The following is a 20,173-nucleotide window of genomic DNA, read 5'->3' as shown; positions in this document are numbered from 1 at the left end:
AGATAGATAGATAGATAGATAGATAGATAGATAGATAGATAGATAGATAGATAGATAGATAGATAGATAGATAGATAGATAGATAGAGGAGTACCTCGTCGCGTAGCTGGCGGCAGGAAGACTGCAAGACGGACGCGAGTCCTTGGAGATTGGCGTCCGATTTGGTCTGCGCGTGCAAAGCGGCCTCCGAGAGACGACGAATCTCGCTTTGTATCTGCTCGTGGAGGCGCGCTTCGCTGCCTTTGATAGCCGACGCTGTCGCCGACGCCGACGCTCGCACCTCGGTCCGCAGCAAGTGCACGGCGTCAGTGAACGTACTCCGCATCGCGTCGGCCGTCGTCGCAGCCGCGGCTTCGAGCGTTCGCACGTCTGTGGCGACTTGGACTTGAAGCGATTCAAGACGGCCCTGCACAAGCTCGAGCGCCACGTCGAGCGCATCGGCGCGGGCGCCAAAGCCCGTGAGCTTGGCGCTGGCGGTCTCGAGTTGGGCCAGGTCCATCTACATGATTGTCTACCGTGCTGCTGCAGTCACGTCAAGGGACGAGTACCTTGTCGAGCTTGGTCGGCAGCGTCGCATCGATCACGTGCACGTGGGCTTGGATCGCAGCGGCGCTGGCTTCAAGTCTACGAACGCGCCTGAGCACGACCGGTATGAATACAGTGAGTGGTGACCTCTCGGCCAAGCGCGCTGTCTCGCTAATGGCGACTTCGTTGCGCTGGAGGCGCCGCACCAGCCGATGCTCCAACGCGTCGTCGGCGGCATGGAGCACGTCGAGGTCGGCTTTGGCCTCCAAGCGCGCTTCGGTCGCAGCCAACTGCGTCGAGAGCCGGGCCACGAACGCTCCGAGACTGGTCGCGGTCGCGGGCGACAGCTCGGCCTCCACGTGACCAAGTCGAGCATCGATCGCGGTCGCATGGGCGTCGTGGGCCGCGAGATGGCGGCGGGTCCCGGCCGCGCTCGCTTCAAGCGCATCGACCTTGGCCGCAAGCTGCGCAAGTTCGAGGCGCTGCGTCTCGACGACGGTCGCGAGCTGTTTGAGCAGCCGCGTGGCGTGCGTCGTATCGATGAGCGGCAGGTCGTCCATGAAATATCGAATCCCGAAATATCGAATCCCACAAATTAGAAGCCGAAAAGATTCAATCGCAATAAGATCTCAAAAGTGGAAATGTAAATACCAAGTATTCATTGCATATGCGGCAACACCACTCTAACGACCGACGCTTAGTTTACAACTCGTCGTGGTCGTCCTCGTCGTCGTCGTCCGCGCCGGCGCCGGCACCGCCCGTCGACTGGTAGACCTTGGACATGATGGGGTTGACCACCTTCTCGACCGCCTTCTGCTGCGCGTCAAAGTCCTCCTTGTCGGCTTCCTGGTTCTCGTCGAGCCAGTCCATGGCCTCCTGGACCGCCTTGAGGACAGTGTCCTTGTCGTCGTCGTCAATCTTATCGGCGAGCTTGTCCTCGACGTTGTTCTTGAGGTTGTAGAGGTAGCCTTCGAGCGAGTTGCGGCCGTCAATGCGGTCCTTGATCTTCTTGTCTTCCTCGGCGTTCTCCTCGGCTTCCTGGACCATGCGATCAATCTCCTCCTGCGAGAGGCGGCCCTTCTCGGCCGTGATCGTAATCTTCTCAGCCTTGCCCGTGCCCTTGTCCTCGGCCGAGACCTGGAGGATGCCGTTGGCGTCGACCTCGAACGTGACTTCAATCTGCGGCACGCCACGCGGCGCCGGCGGGATGCCCGTGAGCTCAAACTTGCCGAGCATGTGGTTGTCCTTGGTCATCGTGCGCTCGCCTTCGTAGACCTGGATCGACACAGCGGGTTGGTTGTCCTGGTACGTCGAGAACGTCTGCGACTTCTTCGTGGGCACCACCGTGTTGCGGTTGATGATCTTGGTCATGACACCGCCGACCGTCTCAATACCGAGCGAGAGCGGGGCCACATCGAGAAGCAAAATGTCCTTGGTCGACTCGTCGTTGACGCCCGCGAGGATACCGCCCTGGACGGCAGCACCGTACGCGACAGCCTCGTCGGGGTTGATACCGCGCGAGGGCTCCTTGCCGTTGAAGAAATCCTTGATGAGCTGCTGGATCTTGGGAATGCGCGTCGAGCCGCCGACAAGCACAATCTCGTCGACCTCCGACTTCTTGAGGCCGGCGTCCTTCATGACCTTCTCGACGGGGCCGAGCGTCTTCTTGAAGAGGTCGTTGTTGAGCTCTTCAAAGCGAGCACGCGTGAGCGTCTCGTCAAAGTCCTCGCCGTCGAGGAGCGACTCAATTTCGAGGCGCGCCTGGGGCTGCGTCGAGAGGGCGCGCTTGACACGCTCGGCTTCGCGGCGGAGCTTCTGGAGCGCGCGCTTGTCCGAGCTGATGTCAATCTTCTTTTGCTTCTGCCACTTCTTGATGAAGAACTGCATGACACGCTGATCGAAATCTTCACCGCCGAGATGGGTGTCGCCGTTGGTCGAGAGCACCTCAAAGACGCCGCCGTCGATCGTGAGGAGCGTGACATCAAAGGTACCACCGCCGAGATCGAAGACGAGCACATTCTTCTCGCCCTTGGCGTTCTTTTTGTCGATACCGTAGGCAATGGCGGCGGCCGTCGGCTCGTTGATGATACGCTGGACCGTGAGGCCGGCAATGGTACCGGCGTCCTTCGTGGCCTGGCGCTGGGCGTCGTTGAAGTACGCGGGCACGGTCACGACCGCGTCGTTGACCTCCTTGCCGAGGTAGTTTTCAGCAATGTTCTTCATCTTGGTGAGAATCATGGCCGAGACTTCTTCGGCCGAGAACGTCTTGGTCTCGCCCTTGACAATCACCTGGATGTACGGGCGGCCCTCCTTGTTGACAATCTCGTACGGCAGCAGCTTCTTGTCCGCCTGCACCGACTTGTCGTTGTACTGGCGACCGATAAGGCGCTTGACGTCAAAGAGCGTGTTCTCCGGGTTGATCGTCGCCTGGTTCTTGGCGCCGTCGCCAATGAGGCGCTCGTCGTTCGAGTCCCATGCCACATACGAGGGCGTGATGCGGTTACCCTGGTCGTTGGCGATGATCTCGACCTTGCCGTTGGCGTAGTGGCCGACGCACGAGTAGGTCGTGCCCAAGTCGATGCCAATCACCGGGCCCTTGGGCTCTTCCGCGACGACCGACGAGACCGCGCAGGCCGCGAGCGCGCCCGCAGCGTACGTAAGGACCTTGATCAAGTTCATTTCTTAGCAAATTCGAAAGTGAGTCGATCCGCGCCGCTCAATATGCTGCTGACGTGGCGTCCGAGAGGACCTCTGAGAGTCGATAGATCGAGCGGCGGGGCCACGTCACCGGTGCGCCCAGCAGTCTTTGACAATATATTCGATATAAGAGGTTTTGTCAAATGAAAAACATATCGATTTACCATGAGGTGAGAGATTCGAAACGGATAGATATGCATTGTGAGAGGTAAACCGAGCCACGTGTCCGGCCGAGTACTTGACGTTTGTAGGCGGGAAGCCGCCGACCGCGCATATACAAAGCGCAAGAGAGTTCGAAATACGAAAGATCGAATCTTCGATGGAAATCCATGCGCTACCGAAAGTGCGTCGAGACGCTGCCACGTGGTCAACCGATTGCAGAGAGAATGATGACGCGGGCGACGAGTGCATGGGTGCGTGCAGGTGGACCGGAAGGCGCTTGCTGGGACTCCGTAGTAGTAGGTCGGTGACCCGTGGACGGGATCCTACCGGTGTGCCGGCCAAGCATATCTATCACCTCTGGCCGCGATACCGAGTACTAGTACAGTTTGGGCGCTTCAAAGAAGGCAAGGCACAGAACGCTTTGCACATGGGCAAAGCAGACGCCGGCCATCGCCAGCACGTTAAAGCACTGTGATGGCCTCTGCAACGGGATCTTGCTTCTGGAAGCTTCGGTGCCACGTGGCATACGCGCAACGTACGACGTTGGCTTCGACCTTCGAATGTTCTTGCGGGAGCAACACCACTAACGTTAGCGCCTTGTATGGTACTGCACACTGCCAGCAACAATACGACCTTACCCAGCGGTAGACGCATTGTGTATGCTTCAATCCAGCGACACGCCATGCAGGATACCAGTGTTTTCCCTTCCGTTGAGCTTTACATTGTCAACTCGACAACGTTGTCCGTGGTAGCCACTCTCGGTAGCGCTGTCTTGGGCTGTTTAACCTTGGTAAATAATGCAGCGGGACGCAAGCAGTCCGTGCTCTCACGCACGTCACTTCCGGTCTCGCACCTCGCTCGTGCCTGTTGAAATCTTATATGCAAATGCGCACGGTGATTGGCTACGCGTCGGCCAATCACCGCGCGCGCCAAAAATACCCAAGTGCAATCTCCTCCATTTCCGCGATGGAGCTGAGCGCGGACGACAAGGCTGCGGTCCGCACGCATCGACGCTACTAGATCTGAGTTGCTGATTCTTGTAGTTTTGCGATGACCTCCGCTTTGCGATTGCGCAGCTCGAGCCCGTCGCGCTCGGGAAGAAGAGCACGCTCGAGGTCAAGAACCTCGTCGACGCGTACGCGGTCTTTGGGTACCACAGCGACGACATCATCGACCCGCGCGACCAGCTCGTCATGTTCACGCGCATTCGCAACGAAATGATGAGCATATTGCATTCGATGACGAGCAAGGGAAAGTACACGAACGCGATCATCATGCGGGACCGGCTGCGCACGATCAAAGCCGACTTTATCGCGCTCCAGACCACGTACGAAAAGGTATGGCGTCGGCGACTTGAGCATCGTAGCACAAAGCCATTATTGGTAGCGCCGGCAAGGTATTGAGAACGGCCACTTTGCTGATGCCGTCTCGCTCGTGCGCGACCAGCACGAAAAAAAGTGGCTCGCGAAACAGCGCGACGTCGAAGCCGACTGCAATGTGCGGCGGCAGGAGCTGGCCAAGACGCAGCAGATCCAGACGCGCCAGCTGGAAGACTACCTCGACCGACTGCCAGACCCGCACGTCAAGTACTCGCGGACACTCCTCGAGCTCAAAAACTCCGAGTACTACCTCTCGAAACTCCAGCTCTTTGAACAGGCCAAGAACGTCTACACGCGCGCCGACGCAATGGAGAAGTTTGAAAAGACCAAGTGCGCTCAAGTACTTATTGTCCATGCTTCGACTAGAACGATATCCACGTCGTATTTAGGAACACCACCGGGCCAAACAAAAGCAGCGCGATGACCTCCGTGTGCAGCACGAGATTGAGCGCCGGCAGCTCGAAGAAGTTCTCACGGAGAAGAAGTACGGCAGCTACCGCGCCCAGGACTGGGACACAAAACGGTGCGCAATGCTTCGAGTCGCAATGTAGCTGACTCCATGCAACCTAGCGAGGCGCAGCGCCTCAAGAGCTTGAAGCGCGACATGCACCACTCGCACACGCTTGAGCTCCAGAAGCCCCCGGAATTTTCAACCCACCCCCTCAGCGCGCCGCGCGTCAACTACCAAGCAACGTCGAGCTCGTATGGGGGCCAACACTTTCTCGGGGCGGTCCGCGGCGCGCGATTACAAGTGCAGAGCCTCTGTGCCCTCCACGACGCCGAAGAAAGCGGACCGCTCCCGTCCGGCTCGGTACACTTCTCTTCTTCAACATTTGTTATTGATTCTGTGCATAGATCGTGTACCATTAAACCTAGAATGCATGTATATAATGGTACAAAGACCATAAACCTTGGTAGGACTATATTGTCATATCCCTTCCAATGACATGCCACGAGAGAGCTGGCCAATCTAACGATGGCATTTATGTGGCGGGTGCGTCATCATCGTCGTCGTCGTCGTCGTTTTGATTGGTCGCATTGCCAGCTTTGTCACCGTCTTCTTCTTCGTCGGCGCTTTCATCGCTCTCCTCGTTGGCCTCGCCCTCACCACCGGTGGGTTTGGCTTTGGGCTTGAGCTTTTTAAAGCCGTAGCCGTCGTCTTCGTCGTCGTCGGACATTTCCTTGATCAACTCGTTGACGAGCGCTTCTTTAGCTAGTTTCTCGGCCTCGCGGCGCGCACGGTTAATGTCCCGACGAGCTTCCTTTGCCGCCTTCTTCTCGGCGATGATGCGAGCCGCCTCTTTCTTGCGGTACTCGAGCTGCAAGTCGAGCGCACGGAGGTCGTCGCGCACCCGTAGGAGCGACCGCATCGACATCTCCGTGTCCATGTCGACGCCCGACCAGTGCAGTCGCGCTTCGGCCGCCGCCTCTACAGGCAGAGACGACGATGTAGGGACGCAATAAGATCGCCAGAAGCGCACCACCGAGAACACACGGCGCCCAGTTCTCTTTGGCATACACGTGCACTTGGCCGTTCCCGAGGTCGATCTCAATGCGACCTTCGCCGTAAATCCGGTTGCGGCGAAAGTTGCCCTTGTACTTGTGGCCAAGTCTACCGCATGCACCCAGGATTGTCGATATCATGGAAGACAATATTCTCCAAAAAGAACATACGGGCTCACTTCGACGCCGGCGCCGTGCCGGTAATTTTGAAAAAACTGGCCGTCGTAGGTCGCGCCAGAGGGCAAAACGAGTTTGCCCTTGCCGTCGCGGAGACCGTCCTTCCAACTGCCTTCGTATGTCGTGCCGTCGGCGGCTTCCCACGTCCCAAGACCGTGGTACTTGCCGTCGCGCCAGTTGCCTTGGTATTTGGACCCATTCGGGTACTCCTACGCCGGACGTATATGAGTGGTGTCCTGCTGGCAATTTTGTACGGCGGTGCCCGGGCCGCACGGCATACTGTCCTTCCACGCACCCACGTACTTGCCGCCGTCGGCAAACGTGTAGACGCCAACGGCGCCGCGCATGTGTCCGTCCTTCCAGCGCCCGTTGTAGTGGTAGTAGGTGTGTTTTCCGTGGCTCTCGAGCTTCCCGGGGACTTGGGGCGCGAGGCCTGGTGGCGCCGGGGCTTTCGGCACGGACGCAATCTGCAGCTGCACGACGCGCGGGTCCTCGCTGTCGAGTCGATCCGGGTGCGCGACGGCCTCGGGGTCGTCCTCGGCCGTGCCCGGACTGTTGGCCTCGAGCGGGTGCAACGCCGACTCGGGGTCGTGCTTGCTCGCTAGCAAGGTCATGCGGGGCGATGGAAACGAGCAGTCGCGAAAAGCCCGCTGCACGATCGCTTGGTTCTATGCAAACATGTCTCTCGTGCTATTCGACGCTCACGGACACTCTACCTTGTCGCGCGGTGGAGCTTTGAGGGTCATCAGGCGCCCGAGAAACTCCAAGTGCTTGCGCACCGCAGCCTCGGTCTCGCTCAGCGCTGCTTCGCGCGTGAGGTACGCCGCCTCAAACTGCGCAAAGAGCCGCTGCCCGTACTTGTTGAGCTGGAGCTTCTCCGATTTGAGAAACCACGGCGCAAACTACAGCGCACTCGACACGACCTAACGCGCGCCGGTGCAAGCCTACCCGCGCGTGGCGTTCCGGAAGCCCAACACGCCGGAGCATCGAGTGGTAAAAGACACAGCGCGGGTCGTCGTCCTTGTACTTCTACTCGCGCGTTCCAAGTTCACGCTAGTTCATTAAAGATACGCACCCGAATCCATGCAGGTACGTTCTTGCGCTCCTTGCGCAGGAGTACGTTGATGTCCTTCATGAGCTAGTATACAGGCAGTGGCTCGCACACATCACGATGACGATAGCGTAGTACCTTTGTGAGTTCGTCGTGGAGGAGCTCGTTGGACGCTTTGGTGCGAATGACGTTCCAGTTGGGGTCTTCGAGGTGCTTTTGCTTTTGCGCGCGCTTGGCGGCGCGCGCCTTGGCGGCCGCCGCGACCTGGACGTTCTTCTTGACACTGCCCAAGGACGTCATGGTCGCCGACGCTTCTGCGACCGCCTCTCTCTTGAACCTTGCGAGCTTGAGGCGTGCGATGTCTGCGAGGAGTGCCAGCGGTCGGCTCTGGCGCCGCCGGTCGTCCTCTGCCTGGGACGTTTCCATTCTCACTTCTTATTCCGTTTCAACGCTTTAGGCTGAGGCGCCAGGCAACATGCGCACACGTGGCTCGTGGCTGGAGCTTGCGCTATGCCGCCTTGAGCGTGTCTGCTGACAAGGGTGCAGTTGGCTCAATCTCGCTCTCTTCTCCTTTCGAACGTTCTCGCTGGCGATTATGATGGACGCTACCCTGCGGGTTCTACCGCTTCTGCGACGCTGTACTCGGATGCTGTCGCTGCGTTTCATGCGGGTTGGCTATCGCTGGCGTGCGAACCTGGATGTAAAGCGACTCGATGGAGTTGTTGAAGGTAAATAACAATGTGTGTTCATTAGACTGCTGGCTACACTATGGACGAAGCTAGTACTACATGGGAAGGAGTTCTCTCAGTGGTTTGAATACATTGTATCAACACGGTCAGTCGTCGTAATGCGCTGTTCGGAATTAGCATGGTTGTGACATCATCGAGAACTCGGCTGTTGCTCTTTTCTCTACTCGGCAAAATCCAAAATGACCTTTCGTGGCAGCGTGCCAGCGAATGATTGGCCAGCGTGGCCCTTTTCGTATCCGGAGTATCCGGATATCGGTCCTAGGAAAAGGCACCAAAAGTCCTAAATAGGAGACGCCTTCGCGGGTTCCGAGCAAATTCGACGATTCGCATGGCCGGAAGAGAAGCCGATCGCCGCGTCGCCGCCAAGCTGGCCGAGGCCTGCCGAGAGACGGCGGCAGAAGCCGTCGCTGCGACGCTCGCGTCTGGCCAAGCGTCAACCGTGTACCACAACCGCGGCAAGTTTGCCAGCCGCAAAGAGGTAGGCGATGACGCCATTCCGACCAACTCGATGCAACATCACCGCTGTACAGGCACAAGCCGCCAAGATTGCCGCTGCCAAGGCCAAGCGCGAGGCCAAGGAAGGCAAAGCCTAGAGATGACACTTGACTATCCATACAGCGTGGCATACGCCCATGACCTTGACGCAATGCTCCTAAAGGCTCGTATGGCTCTGCGTGCGAGGCTCGCAGCCGCCAAGTGCCACCCTCAAACAGTTCGTACCGCCATGGAAAGCCTAGCATAGCTCGCGAATAGCACCACTTGGCGAGCCGCGAGTCGCCCTCGCCGTCTCGCAGCGTTATGGCCTCCTTCTCTGTTGCTGCTAGGTGATGTCCCTTGTCAACGCCCACATGCGCGATCGAGCTCATTGATCATTCCGGGTATAAAAGACTCATGGAGCAATGACCGACCTCTCGACCTCTCAAAGCAACGACCTCTCGACCTCTCAAAGCACCGACTTCACTCGCCCAGTGGTCCGTTGGTCCGGCCGTGAACTTCACTCACCAAGCATCGAGCCAAGGCGATATGGGACAATGCAGCAGGCCTATTCAGGGACCAGCACTCGAAGCGGCGCGGGAGCCAGCGAGCAAGCAAGCTCGTCTCGTAGACGCAGAGCCTTTCTTCTGGCGACGGCTGGAAACGTGGCAGCTTGCGACGAAAGATCGCGTGGGTGTCCGGATACACGAATTATCCGTACGCTGCCGCCCAAGCCTGTTGGGCCACTCGACGCTTCGAATTAAATTATGCGTCGCTTTCTATAGGAATTTTAATAAAATGCGAGAATTTGCACTCGGCGCTTGCCCCAGAAGAGCACGGATTGTGATGACGACGCCATTTTGGCTTTCGACGACGAAGCGGGTCGCCGACGAAGACGCAACGAGTCCGCCGACGAAGAAGCTCAAGACGATGGAGAGCCTGGAAGGAGATGCTGGCTTCATGGACAAGTACAGCCGGCAGATCGGCGCCTTTGGCCTCGAGACCATGGCCAAGGTACACGAGATGCGATGGCCAAACCGCTCATGCATGCGTCCTTCTTAGCTTGTGAAGCTCAAGGTGCTCATCGTGGGCATGCGTGGCGTCGGTATCGAGTGTGCCAAGAACCTCGTCCTCGCCGGGCCCGGCGCCGTGACCATTTACGACGGTAGATCATCCTATCTGGTCGTGCTGGGGTGCTCAGCGCTGTGTAGACGAGATCACCGACATTAAGGACGTTGGCGTCAACTTTTTTTTGACCGAAGACGACGTTGGCACACCCCGCGCCGCCGCCGTGGCGCACCGCGTACGTCCTTACCGCGATGCCATGTATACTGACGACGCGACGTGTGTAGCTTGCCGAGCTCAACAAGATGGTGACGCTCAAGGTGCACACGGGCAGCCTCACGGAGGACGTCGTCGCGCGCCACAACGTGGTGGTCTTTACGCACTCGCGCCGCGCCGAGCTCGCGCGCTGGAACGCGTTTTGCCGCGCGCAGTCGCCGTCAATCGGCTTCATCGCGTGCGACATTCCTGGCGCGTTTGGCTACGCGTTCACGGACTTTGGCCCGGCGTTCACGACGCACGACGCGACGGGCGAGAACCCGATCACGCGCATCATCACCGACATCTCGAGTGACGCGGACGGCCTTGTGTCGCTCCTCGGGCCCGACGAGGACGGCAAGATGCACGAGCTCCCGGATTCGGACCACGACGGCTGGGTCGAGATCAGCGAAGTCGAGGGCATGGTCTGCCTCGACGACCCGTCCCAGAGTATCAACACCATGGGTCCGTACCGCATCAAGTTTGCGACAAAAAAGGTGTTCCGCAACGGCAAGCAGGTCGAAGTCTTCGACCCGTACCGCTTTCACATTGTCGGTGGCACGGACCGCTTCTCGCCGTACCTCGGCGGCGGCATGTTTACGCAATCCAAGCAGCCGTTCACGACGTCCTTCCGCTCGTTCCGCGATGCGCTTGTCTCGCCCGTGCACCCGGGCGACTACGGTCTCATGTTCACCGACGGCGCCAAGTTTGGTACGCTTTTTCCCGCTTTTTGTTGTTTTTTTCCCGCTTTTTGTTGCCTTTTCCCGCTTTTTGTTGTTTTTCCCGCTTTTTGTTGCTTTTTCCCCGCTTTTTGTTGCTTTTTCCCCGCTTTTTGTTGCCTTTTCCCGCTTTTTCTTCTCTTACTAGAATGGGATTGACGCAGTACGCTAACGTAGGCCGCGCCGAGCAGCTCCATCTCCTGCTCTGGGGCCTCATGAAGTTTGAGGAGACGTACGGCCACCTCCCCCGCGTGTACAACGCCGACGACGCGGCCCACGTTGTATGTGCTTGCTTTGTCTCTCGGGCTTTTCAAAGTCTGAGCTATTCGGTGGCGTTGTAGGTGGCTTTTGCGAAAGAAGGTCTGCCGGCGCATGACGACATTGAGCCCCTGACGCTGGAAGAGCTCGATGAGAAGCTCTTGACGCAGCTCGCACAGGTGGCGTCGATCGAGCTCCACCCGCTCGCTGCCTTTTACGGCGGTATCGTCGCCCAGGAAATCGTCAAGTTTACCGGCAAATTTACGCCGCTCAAGCAGTGGATGCACTTGGACGTGGTCGAGGTGCTCCCCGAGGTGATCCCGACGGATAACGCGCCGCAGCAGTCACGCTACGACCACTTGCTTCAGCTCTTTGGTGCCGACTTTCACGCCAAGCTCGGTACGCCTCGTTAGCTTGTTGGGCTAGGGTTGCTCATGGTGACGTAGGCAACAGCCGGACGTTCCTCGTCGGCTGTGGCGCGCTCGGCTGCGAGTACCTCAAGAACTTTGCCATGGTCGGTCTCGGCTGCGGTCCGGACGGGCTCGTGACGGTCACGGACAATGACCGCATCGAAGTGAGCAACCTCAACCGCCAGTTCCTCTTCCGCGAGCACAACGTCGGGCAGCCCAAGTCGGTGGCCGCGACGCAGGCCGTGCGGTCGATGAACGCGTCGCTCAAGGTCAAGACGCTCGAGCAACTCGTCGCGCCGACGACCGAGCACGTGTTCCACGACGGCTTTTGGTCCGACTTGGACTTTGTCACGAACGCACTCGACAACGTCAAGGCGCGCCTGTACGTCGACAGCAAGTGCGTCTTTTACAAGAAGCCGCTGCTCGAGAGTGGCACGCTCGGCACCAAGTGCAACGTGCAGGTCGTGCTGCCGTTCAAGACGGCGTCGTACGCTGACGGCCCGAAGGACGCGGCCGACGACAACATCCCCATGTGCACGCTGCGCAACTTTCCGTCTCTCATCGAGCACTGCATCGAGTGGGCCCGGGCCCAGTTTGAAGACGTGTTTGTCGTGCCCTTTGGCGACGTGGCCAAGTTTGCGGCCGACCCGAGCACGTACATTGAGACGGTCCGCAAGGCGACGCTCGACCACCCGAACCAAAAGCAAGGCGCGTCGGCCATTAGCCACGAGCTCGAACGGTACATTGTGCGTTTGTATCTTTCGTTATGTAGCACCTGTGGGTAGGGTCCGCGCGCTGCACAAGCTGGTGATGACGCCGGACGTGGACTTTGACGCGTGCATGGAGATGGCGCAAACGCTCTTTTGCTCGCTCTTCCGCGACCGCATTTTGCAGCTCATTCACAACTTTCCCGAAGAGCACTTGACCAAGACGGGCGAGCGCTTCTGGTCGGGCGCCAAGCGGTTCCCCCAGGCGGCGACCGACCTCAATTTCGAAGATTTCCCCAACCATTTGGACTTCGTGCGGTCGGCCGCGAATTTGTATGCGGTCAACTTTGGCTTGCAGCCGCTGCCCGAAGCTGAGACGGTGCCGCCGCACTCGCTCCTCCGCGCGCCGGCGACGTTTGCCGAGTTTGCAGTCGCGCACGAGCTCCCCGAGTGGGCGCCGTCGACCGAGACGATCGCTGAAAACGACGAGGAGCTCGCAGCGCAGCAAGCCGCCAAGACGGGCAACGACGCCGAGGCGACCGAGCTTGCGACGCTTCTCGAGGCGCTTGCGAGCTTGTCGCCCGAGGCGCTCGCGCACTGCAACCGGTTGGTGCCGGCCGACTTTGAGAAGGACAACGACGCCAACTTTCACATTGACTTTATCGCGTCGGCGGCGAATTTGCGCGCGTGGAACTACCGCATCAAGCCGGTCTCGCGCCACAAGTGCAAGATGATTGCGGGCAAGATCATTCCTGCGATCGCGACGACGACGGCGTCGGTGACGGGCCTTGCGATGATCGAGCTGCTCAAGATCGTCCAGGACAAGAAGCTCGACCAGTTTAAGGACTCGTCCAACTCGCTGGGCCTCAACATGTACCTCCTGCAAGAGCCGGCCGAGCCGGAGAAGGCCAAGGACGAGTACGATCCGATCGAGATGGCCGACGTCAAGTGCAAGCCGCCGGGCTTCACCAAGTGGGACGCGACCATGCTGCGTGTGCCAAGCGAGGTTACGACGGCCGAGTTCCTCGACAAGCTCCAAGAAACCACGGGGCTGACGTGCAACTTGCTCTTCCACGCGGCCGCCGAGCTCGGGGACGCCGACCCCAAGTTTAGCCCCGTGCGCGGCCTCATGCTCTACGACCGCAACGCGTTCAGCGCGAATCTCAAGGCCCTCTACAACGAGAAGCTGCAGACGCCGCTGCGCGCGTGGGTCGCCGAACGGTACCAAGGCCTCGTCGACTGCGACCGCCCGTTTGTCGAGTTTCAAACGTCGTGCTCGGACGACGACGACGTGGTTTACAAGATCCCGACCGTGCTCTGCCGCTTTGAGGCCTAAGTCCGAATGCATATTGGCCCCGTCTTTGCGTTACTGGCCCCACGTCCATGGACAGAGAGTTTGTAGCGAGGGCTAGCACTTACGAGTAGCGAGGGCTAGGGTCTACGAAGAAGCGCACCGATTCTTCCCTACACCTCGAGCGACACGAGTTGCCTGGTGAGATAGAAGACCCTAGTCTCGACAATATTGTCCATGGTGAGGTGGACCGGAGACAGACCCAGTTCCATGTCTGGTCTAAAATTAGGAATCCGTCGATGAAGGACGCCGTGGACCCAGAGGACCCGGCGTACTTGACACGGCATGCGCAGAGTCAGCTCGACCTCGGCGGCACCGCGGCCGCCAAGACGATCCGCAAGCTCGTGAACGAGCGCACGTCGACGCGCATTCAAGAGCGGGCGGCGACGTCGTCGTCGGTTGCGTACCCGCCATCGCGGGGCATGGCCAAGTACACGCCACGCTTTCTCCAAGCATGCAAGCGCCTCTTTGCGCGTTGCGAGCGCGACGTCGGCGGCCACTCGATGGCGCTTACGGCGTTGCGGCAGCTCACGTCGACGGGCGCGTTCGCTGTCGATCGCCATACGCTGGACGCGTGGCTGCAGCACCCGCGCGCCGACGACGCGCGTGTCGCCTTTGGCGAATTTGTCGACGCGTGCTACTGCTTTTACGGCCTCTGCCTTGAGGACCGCCTGGCGAGCGAGACGAGGCATGGCGGTGGCAATGCCGAGCACCCGTTCGCCTTGGCATGCACCCGCGACAAAGAAGCCCGCGCCTTCTCGCCCCGCGAGCACGTCCGTCGACGCAACCCTGTACGTAGCTGTGTGGCGAGGCGGGTGACACTGCAGGATGGCGCGTAGATGAAGGCGCAGCAAGAGCGCGACGCCAACGACGTCGTGTGGCTCGCGCAGAGCGGCTGCTTGCGTGCGTCCAAGAGCCAGCCTGTACTGCGCACGAGCTTGAGCGCGTCGTGCTTGGCCAAAAATGTATGCAAAATCACACTGAGTCGTTTGGCGGGACGTCTGCGGTAGGAGGCCGACGTGGCGCTGAAGCGCGACAAGGTCGTGGCGCAGCGAGACGACGCGTTGCGGCAGCGGTGCGTAGAACACCGAGCGGCTCTTGCGACCTTATGGCACGTAGGGAAGCAGTGCAGGCCAACGTCGCGCTCGCCCAGCACTTCAGCGCCAACGTGGGCATGGTGGCGAGGCATGTTCAGATCGGCGGTGCGTTGGTTCCGTGATGGCGCCGGCGGAATGGATGACATTGTAGAGATCACGGAGAAGCGACATGTGCATGCGCGCGCCAAGAAAGCGCGCTTCGAGGTCAACAAGCAAGCCATGGAAGAAGCCAGTGCGTGCGCCAAGGCCTTCACCAACGTATGTGACAAGGGTTGCAGGACTGGAGCATGAACCGGTGGGTGTAGCGCACGAAGCTCTCCAAGCTCGAGGGCGTCCAGGAAGCGCGGCGCGACGTGCAGCATGATCTTGTGACCCTCCGCGAACGCAAGGTGGACTGGATGCTCAGTGAAGTCGATGGATGTCATGTTGTATCACGTAGCACTACCGGGCCGAGATGATTCGGCGACATAAGGCGCTCTTCAACCTCTCCGAGTCGACGTGCACGCTGCATCGACGGCCACCAGAGTTGCTCGCCGCGCTCTCTCGGGCGCACACGGAGGCCGAGACGCGGCGTCTCGCCAAGGTGGAGCAGCGCTTCTTTGAGCAAAGCTTGAGCCAGCAACTGCGCGAGTACAAGCATGACAAGGAGCATGCACTCAAGCAGACAGTGCACCCGCCTGTGCCCGCGGCCATGATCCACCTCGACCAGCAAGATGACGGTGGCGCGTGGGAAAACGCTGAGGCCAAGCTGACGGCCGCCATGGACGCGCTACTGCAGACGTGGATCGATGACCAGCGCGACTTGAGCTGCTTGCTGCCCACGGCCAATACGCCACCGGCCGCGCTACGCTACTTTGGCAAGGCGCGCGACGTGCCACCCAAGCCATTCCAGTCGTCTGCAGACCGAGGACTCTAACTACGCGATCAACTTGAAGCCGCCTCGCCCGTCTCTTCCGCGTATCGCATCCCAAGGCCCATGCATTCAGTGGGATGCAAGCGGCGCCAGTAGGCCATGTGCGTACATTAGGTCGTCGGCGCGCCCATGGTGGAGCTAGCGCCGCCGGGAGAGTCCGTCCTCGCAGCATCTGCCGGCTCGGAAGCGTCGGCCGTTTCCTGGGTCTGCGCGTCGTCCACCGAGCTGCCTCGAAACGATTGGTGGAAAAAGTCGACGAACAGCGATGATTGGTGTACATTTGGATGTTCGAACGCATTTTGGCCAATCATCGGTCGTAAAAAGAGATGCAGTCGTAATCTCCCGCTGGTTTAAAAACGCATACAAAAAACAAGTGTAATTTCAAGCCCCAAAAGCCGCGAAAGATCAAGAGCCCATTCCAAGACGGGCGACGATGGACCAATACGACCACATCCGGGTCATCGGGAAGGGCAGCTTCGGCGTCGTGAGCAAGATCCGGCGCCAGACCGACGGCAAGGTACGCCCTCCATGCGATGCGGCGGCCGACGCAGCATGCGTAGGAGCTCGTGTGGAAGGAGGTCGGCTATGGCCAAATGACCGAGAAGGAGAAGCAGCTCATCGTGAGCGAGGTCAACATCCTGCGCGAGCTGCGCCACCCGCACATCGTGCGCTACCTTGACCGCGTCATTGACAAGCAGTCGTCCAAGATCTTCATCGTCATGGAGTACTGTGAGGGCGGCGACTTGAGCCAGCTCATCAAGCGCAAGCGCCGCGAAGGGTACGGCGAGGACCTTGTTGGCACCGACGACTCATGCACTGGCTAGGTCGACCATCGAAGAAGCCTTCATTTGGCAGGTGTTTACGCAGCTCTATATGGCCTTGAAGGAGTGCCACCGGCATCGCGAAGGCAGTACTGTCCGGCCAATCCTGCACCGCGACATCAAGCCTGGCAATATATTTCTCGACGCTCAGGTATTGCCGCCGACTGCAAACCACGATGAGGCGCTCATGTCTATGTTACTAGAGCAACGCCAAGCTTGGCGACTTTGGCCTCGCCAAGGAGCTCAGCAGCGAGTCCAAGTTTGCGCAGACCAACGTCGGAACGCCGTACTATATGAGTCCGGTACAGTGCTTCGTATATCGCGGCGCGTCTGACGTAAGCGCACAGGAAATGGTCAACGAGATGACGTACGACGAGCGGTCCGACATTTGGGCCCTGGGTTGCTTGCTCTACGAAATGGCGGCGCTTGCGTATGCATGATCGGTCGCTCTATAAACTGACCCTGCTGTAGACCACCCTTTGATGCGACCAACCAACTCGCCTTGGCCAAGAAGATCAACGCCGGCAAGTTCGCCCGCATCCCCGACGCGTACTCGGAAGACCTGTTTCAAGCCATCAAATGGATGCTGCACCGCCAGGTGGACGCTTTCGGTGGCCTGCCTGTATGACTGACAACGCTCGTAGCGGTCACGCCGGCCACGGATCGAAGACCTCGAACGGATCCCACAACTGGCGCGTCGTCTGCAGACGTACTCCATGTCCCTGGCCGAAGCGTCGCTTCACGAAACGTACATGCTGCAAGAAGCGTGCGTCGCCCATGCTTGTCCCTAGGTACACGGCCAAAATGAAGGAGCTTCTTGCGATCGAAGAGGAATTGCGCCGGCAAGAAGCCGTGCTTCTCGTCCGCGAGAGTCAAATCAAAGGTACTTGTACGACAAAGTATCAACTCTGTATCAATGCGTGGTGCCACAGAGGCTGAAGACGACTTGCGACGACGAGAACTGGACGTCAAGAAGCGCGAGCGCCTGTACCCATGTATAGCGCCGTGTCCATCGTGCTCACCGCATCCTAGGGTCGAAACACTCTCTCGAACGTACTCGAACTCGTCGCCCAACAACTCGTCGTGCCACTCTGGCAGCTCCGACCACAGCCCCGTGTGCAGTCATTGCGGGTCGTCTTCGTCGTACAGCGGCAACAACAACGACGTCCATCTAAGTCTCCCGACGCCGCCGCGGAAAAGCCGGTCGTACGAGTCGGCGTCGCTCAAGGGCACGCCAAGCCGACACTTCCGCTTCGACGAGTACTCGCCGACCAAGTACACGCCGCCGCCGACGTCCCGCTACTACCCTTCGATCGAGTCGCCCGTGAAAAAGTCCCATCACGCTCTGGACCGATATTACCAGCAGGCGTAGTCGTCGCCAGCGATAGTCGTAGCTCTTAGTCGTCGTCGTCGTAACCCGTTAGGCTCACCTTCTTTCAATTCTTTCTCTTGCCATCGTTGTATCAGCACATACTAGTATCAACTAGGTATCAATATATTTAGATATATAAGAGATCTTAGGTCACGCGGATCTGCAGGAGCGATTCGACTTTGGTGCGGCAGATCGGGCACGTGCTGCCCGGCTTCTTGAGCGCCTCTGAGCACTCGAGGCAGATGCACATGTGTCGACATGGCAAGATGGTCGTGTTCCGCGGCTCGCAGAGGCAGATGATGCACTCGGCGCCTTCGAGGACGTCGTCGGTGGCCGCTGCTTTGGCCTCGGCATCGCCGTCGGTCGGTGACTTGGGCGCGGCAGCTATCGAGCCGTCCATACCGTAAATCTCTTGGAGCTCGTACGTTTGGCCTTGGACTTGGACTTTTTGCTTGAGGATGTGCGCCTTGAAGGTCGTATCGTCGCCGCGCGTCACCTTGGGGAACGAGAGGAACGTCGACTGCTTCTGCGGCGGCGACGGGCCGTCGACATGGACTTGAATCTCGACGATGAGCGGAAACGTTGTCGTGTTGGCTTGGTGCGTCGTCTCGAGGATGGGCCACGCGGCGAGGTCGAACGGCGGCGTCGCAAAGCTTTGGCCGAGCGCTGCCGGGTACACGGGCAGCGGGTCCGGGTTCGGGTTGAGCTCGGGCTTTTTTTTGAGAAAGCTCGAGTTGCCGTCGTCGTCAATGGTCTCGAGTGCGTTGAAGTAGAGCAAGATGCTGCAGGGCTTGGCGCTGTCAAAGAGGAACTCGAGCACGCACTCGCCGGTCGCCAACGTCGTGAGCGCGACCGACTGCTTCTTCAAATTGACGTCGTTGCGCACGGTCGTTGTCTCTTGCATCTCGGGCGCGGCCTGGAACGCGGCGCCCATCTGCGACTGGAGAAAGCCCATGTCGGCGCGGCCGCGGCTCATGTACAGCGCCTGCATCTGCGCCTGCGTGTACATGACGGGCGGCGCCGACGGATTGCCGCTCGTCGGGTCGCCGTACAGCGGCGGCGGGTTGTTGCCGTGGCGGCCCGCCGACCCGTGGTTGTGGCGGACGATGCTGCCCGAGACGCCCATGCTCAGTTCTTGGTCGTTAATTGCCGACGCTGCGCTATTTTGGGTTTTTTCCGGAAATATCAAGTGGAAATATCGACAGTATTGCGCAATATCACTCGACATTGCTATGACTATAGCGACAAGGAATCGCAAAACGAGCATTTGCCAAGGCGAATGCTACGAGTTCTTAGAGCTCTTGGGCCATGAGCTTCTACTTGGTACCCACCGTTGCCGACTGCGACTTGAGAAGCCAACGTGGGGTCTCTGCAGTCCCTGACGTACACACCGCAGCCACCACGAGCCTACCGACGACCGGCACTGCTCGCATGGCCCTGCTAGTACGGATATAGGGCCTAGCGAGCAATACCTGTAGGTAGATACAGGGCGCCATACTTTATCGACGGCTTCCAGAGGGGCCACATCGCCACTTCAAACCCCGTGGGTCAGCTCCGTGGGCCCTGCGCGTCAGTGGCTGCATTCGATTGCTTTGTCGAGCTGTCCAGTAAGCAAGTCGTACGACTGCGCTGTGTTGAGCAGCCGATCCCCACGGTCCTAAACGCTCGACAATCCGAGCCGTCGTGTGCAGTGCATTGTGGTACTAGGTGCTTGGGACATTCGATGGTTTGCTTCTGGTTCGCAGCTACTTACGACCTTGGCCGACGCCATTGTCAGCTACAAGTACACACGCCGAGACTATACTGACTGTACGACGCGCGGAATCCGAGCCAAGAAATGACCGCCAGCTGCCAACGCGGCGCCTGTGGCCGCACGAATCGTGCCACGTCGCCCTCCTGTCGCACGCGTTCTTCTTCTTCGAGGCAGTAAAAAGAGGGGGCAACGGACAAACGGGACAAAAATGCCGGGACAAAATGCTCAGAAATAAAAGTAGCTCCAAAGTAGCTCGTCAAAGAAGCGTGACCGACCATGTAGCATCTGTGAGTCGCAACGGAGCTTGCCAGATCCAGACTACGCAAAGAATGCCTGTGGGGTGGGCACAGGATGTGGCCGACCCGACTCGTTGGTTGTTGGTCGAACCACGAACCCAAGAGGGCCGGACGACGACCGCTATCATTCGAGGCTCCGAGGATTACGTAGTAGTACTTAGTTCTGTCGATCGAAGCCACCTGAGAACGCGTGCACGCTCGTCATTGACGCCGTCGATCAACGTGAATGGCGCACTTCAACCTCAAGTTTGATTCGTAGTTCGAAGAGAATTCAAACAAAGCGTGCAATGGGATTGGTCCACTTGCGAAGTTGAGCAGTCGAAGGATTGATACACGGCTCCGTGCCGGGAAAGCTAGCGCCATGACAGGCTGTGCCAGAGCCAAGCGAGCAGGTTACAGGGCAACACGCGAGGCAAGATGCGGACAAAGACAGCGCAGG

The 20,173-nt window shown here is 59.1% G+C and overlaps 9 protein-coding genes across 10 annotated transcripts in view; 5 read left to right on the top strand and 4 right to left on the bottom strand.

Annotated features, from left to right (window-relative positions):
* SDRG_03565 (hypothetical protein) overlaps nucleotides 1-1,094 on the bottom strand; it is a 1,560-nt gene extending 466 nt beyond the window's left edge. The window contains exons 1-3 of the mRNA XM_008609201.1: nucleotides 673-1,094; nucleotides 549-624; nucleotides 95-499 (exon numbers count right to left, since the gene is read on the bottom strand). Of these exons, the coding sequence (XP_008607423.1) occupies nucleotides 95-499; nucleotides 549-624; nucleotides 673-1,085 (894 nt within the window). The 5' untranslated portion in view covers nucleotides 1,086-1,094. The remainder of the gene's footprint in view (nucleotides 1-94; nucleotides 500-548; nucleotides 625-672) is intronic.
* A 67-nt stretch (nucleotides 1,095-1,161) lies between these two features.
* On the bottom strand, nucleotides 1,162-3,265 carry SDRG_03564 (luminal-binding protein 1). Its single transcript, XM_008609200.1, has one exon. It carries the CDS (start codon nucleotides 3,202-3,204, stop codon nucleotides 1,228-1,230), a length of 1,977 nt encoding a protein of 658 aa, XP_008607422.1. The 5' UTR covers nucleotides 3,205-3,265; the 3' UTR covers nucleotides 1,162-1,227.
* Nucleotides 3,266-4,350: 1,085 nt separating this feature from the next.
* On the top strand, nucleotides 4,351-5,633 carry SDRG_03563 (hypothetical protein; the record flags this gene model as incomplete). Its single annotated transcript, XM_008609199.1, has 6 exons — nucleotides 4,351-4,380; nucleotides 4,428-4,721; nucleotides 4,771-5,103; nucleotides 5,153-5,286; nucleotides 5,334-5,574; nucleotides 5,619-5,633. The coding sequence occupies 6 exons, from the start codon at nucleotides 4,351-4,353 to the stop codon at nucleotides 5,631-5,633; spliced, it is 1,047 nt and encodes a 348-aa protein (XP_008607421.1).
* A 113-nt stretch (nucleotides 5,634-5,746) lies between these two features.
* On the bottom strand, nucleotides 5,747-7,920 carry SDRG_03562 (hypothetical protein; the record flags this gene model as incomplete). The annotated part of the gene is made up of 8 exons (XM_008609198.1): nucleotides 5,747-6,192; nucleotides 6,245-6,375; nucleotides 6,438-6,652; nucleotides 6,698-7,111; nucleotides 7,160-7,345; nucleotides 7,392-7,472; nucleotides 7,519-7,581; nucleotides 7,633-7,920. The coding sequence occupies 8 exons, from the start codon at nucleotides 7,918-7,920 to the stop codon at nucleotides 5,747-5,749; spliced, it is 1,824 nt and encodes a 607-aa protein (XP_008607420.1).
* A 613-nt stretch (nucleotides 7,921-8,533) lies between these two features.
* SDRG_03561 (hypothetical protein) lies at nucleotides 8,534-8,999 on the top strand. The gene is made up of 2 exons (XM_008609197.1): nucleotides 8,534-8,721; nucleotides 8,774-8,999. Exons 1-2 carry the CDS (start codon nucleotides 8,572-8,574, stop codon nucleotides 8,834-8,836), a joined length of 213 nt encoding a protein of 70 aa, XP_008607419.1. The 5' UTR covers nucleotides 8,534-8,571; the 3' UTR covers nucleotides 8,837-8,999.
* Nucleotides 9,000-9,395: 396 nt separating this feature from the next.
* Nucleotides 9,396-13,515, top strand: SDRG_03560 (hypothetical protein). Its single transcript, XM_008609196.1, has 8 exons — nucleotides 9,396-9,731; nucleotides 9,780-9,882; nucleotides 9,929-10,020; nucleotides 10,070-10,748; nucleotides 10,934-11,037; nucleotides 11,098-11,413; nucleotides 11,461-12,163; nucleotides 12,210-13,515. The coding sequence occupies exons 1-8, from the start codon at nucleotides 9,516-9,518 to the stop codon at nucleotides 13,465-13,467; spliced, it is 3,471 nt and encodes a 1,156-aa protein (XP_008607418.1). The 5' UTR covers nucleotides 9,396-9,515; the 3' UTR covers nucleotides 13,468-13,515.
* Nucleotides 13,516-13,721: 206 nt separating this feature from the next.
* SDRG_03559 (hypothetical protein) lies at nucleotides 13,722-15,524 on the top strand (the record flags this gene model as incomplete). Its single annotated transcript, XM_008609195.1, has 7 exons — nucleotides 13,722-14,273; nucleotides 14,322-14,447; nucleotides 14,493-14,557; nucleotides 14,602-14,684; nucleotides 14,731-14,837; nucleotides 14,885-14,968; nucleotides 15,019-15,524. The coding sequence occupies 7 exons, from the start codon at nucleotides 13,722-13,724 to the stop codon at nucleotides 15,493-15,495; spliced, it is 1,494 nt and encodes a 497-aa protein (XP_008607417.1). The 3' UTR covers nucleotides 15,496-15,524.
* Nucleotides 15,525-15,856: 332 nt separating this feature from the next.
* Nucleotides 15,857-17,763, top strand: SDRG_03558. 2 transcript variants are annotated; one of them, XM_008609194.1, is made up of 10 exons: nucleotides 15,857-16,009; nucleotides 16,053-16,270; nucleotides 16,317-16,464; nucleotides 16,517-16,615; nucleotides 16,661-16,743; nucleotides 16,785-16,911; nucleotides 16,958-17,061; nucleotides 17,105-17,196; nucleotides 17,246-17,300; nucleotides 17,346-17,763. In XM_008609194.1, the coding sequence occupies exons 1-10, from the start codon at nucleotides 15,926-15,928 to the stop codon at nucleotides 17,683-17,685; spliced, it is 1,350 nt and encodes a 449-aa protein (XP_008607416.1). In that variant the 5' UTR covers nucleotides 15,857-15,925; the 3' UTR covers nucleotides 17,686-17,763. The 2 variants fall into 2 exon arrangements, with proteins under 2 accessions (XP_008607416.1, XP_008607415.1); XM_008609193.1 differs by having other exon boundaries at nucleotides 17,246-17,763.
* SDRG_03557 (hypothetical protein) lies at nucleotides 17,737-18,862 on the bottom strand. The gene has a single exon (XM_008609192.1). The coding sequence runs from the start codon at nucleotides 18,809-18,811 to the stop codon at nucleotides 17,831-17,833; it is 981 nt and encodes a 326-aa protein (XP_008607414.1). The 5' UTR covers nucleotides 18,812-18,862; the 3' UTR covers nucleotides 17,737-17,830.
* Between the last annotated feature and the right edge of the window lie 1,311 nt (nucleotides 18,863-20,173).

This window comes from Saprolegnia diclina (assembly GCF_000281045.1).
Source record: "Saprolegnia diclina VS20 unplaced genomic scaffold supercont1.8, whole genome shotgun sequence".
In the NCBI taxonomy this organism is placed as follows: Eukaryota; Oomycota; class Saprolegniomycetes; order Saprolegniales; family Saprolegniaceae; genus Saprolegnia; species Saprolegnia diclina.
The sequence above is the reverse complement of the archived record's forward strand: the minus strand, read 5'-3'. Positions and strand labels throughout refer to the sequence as shown.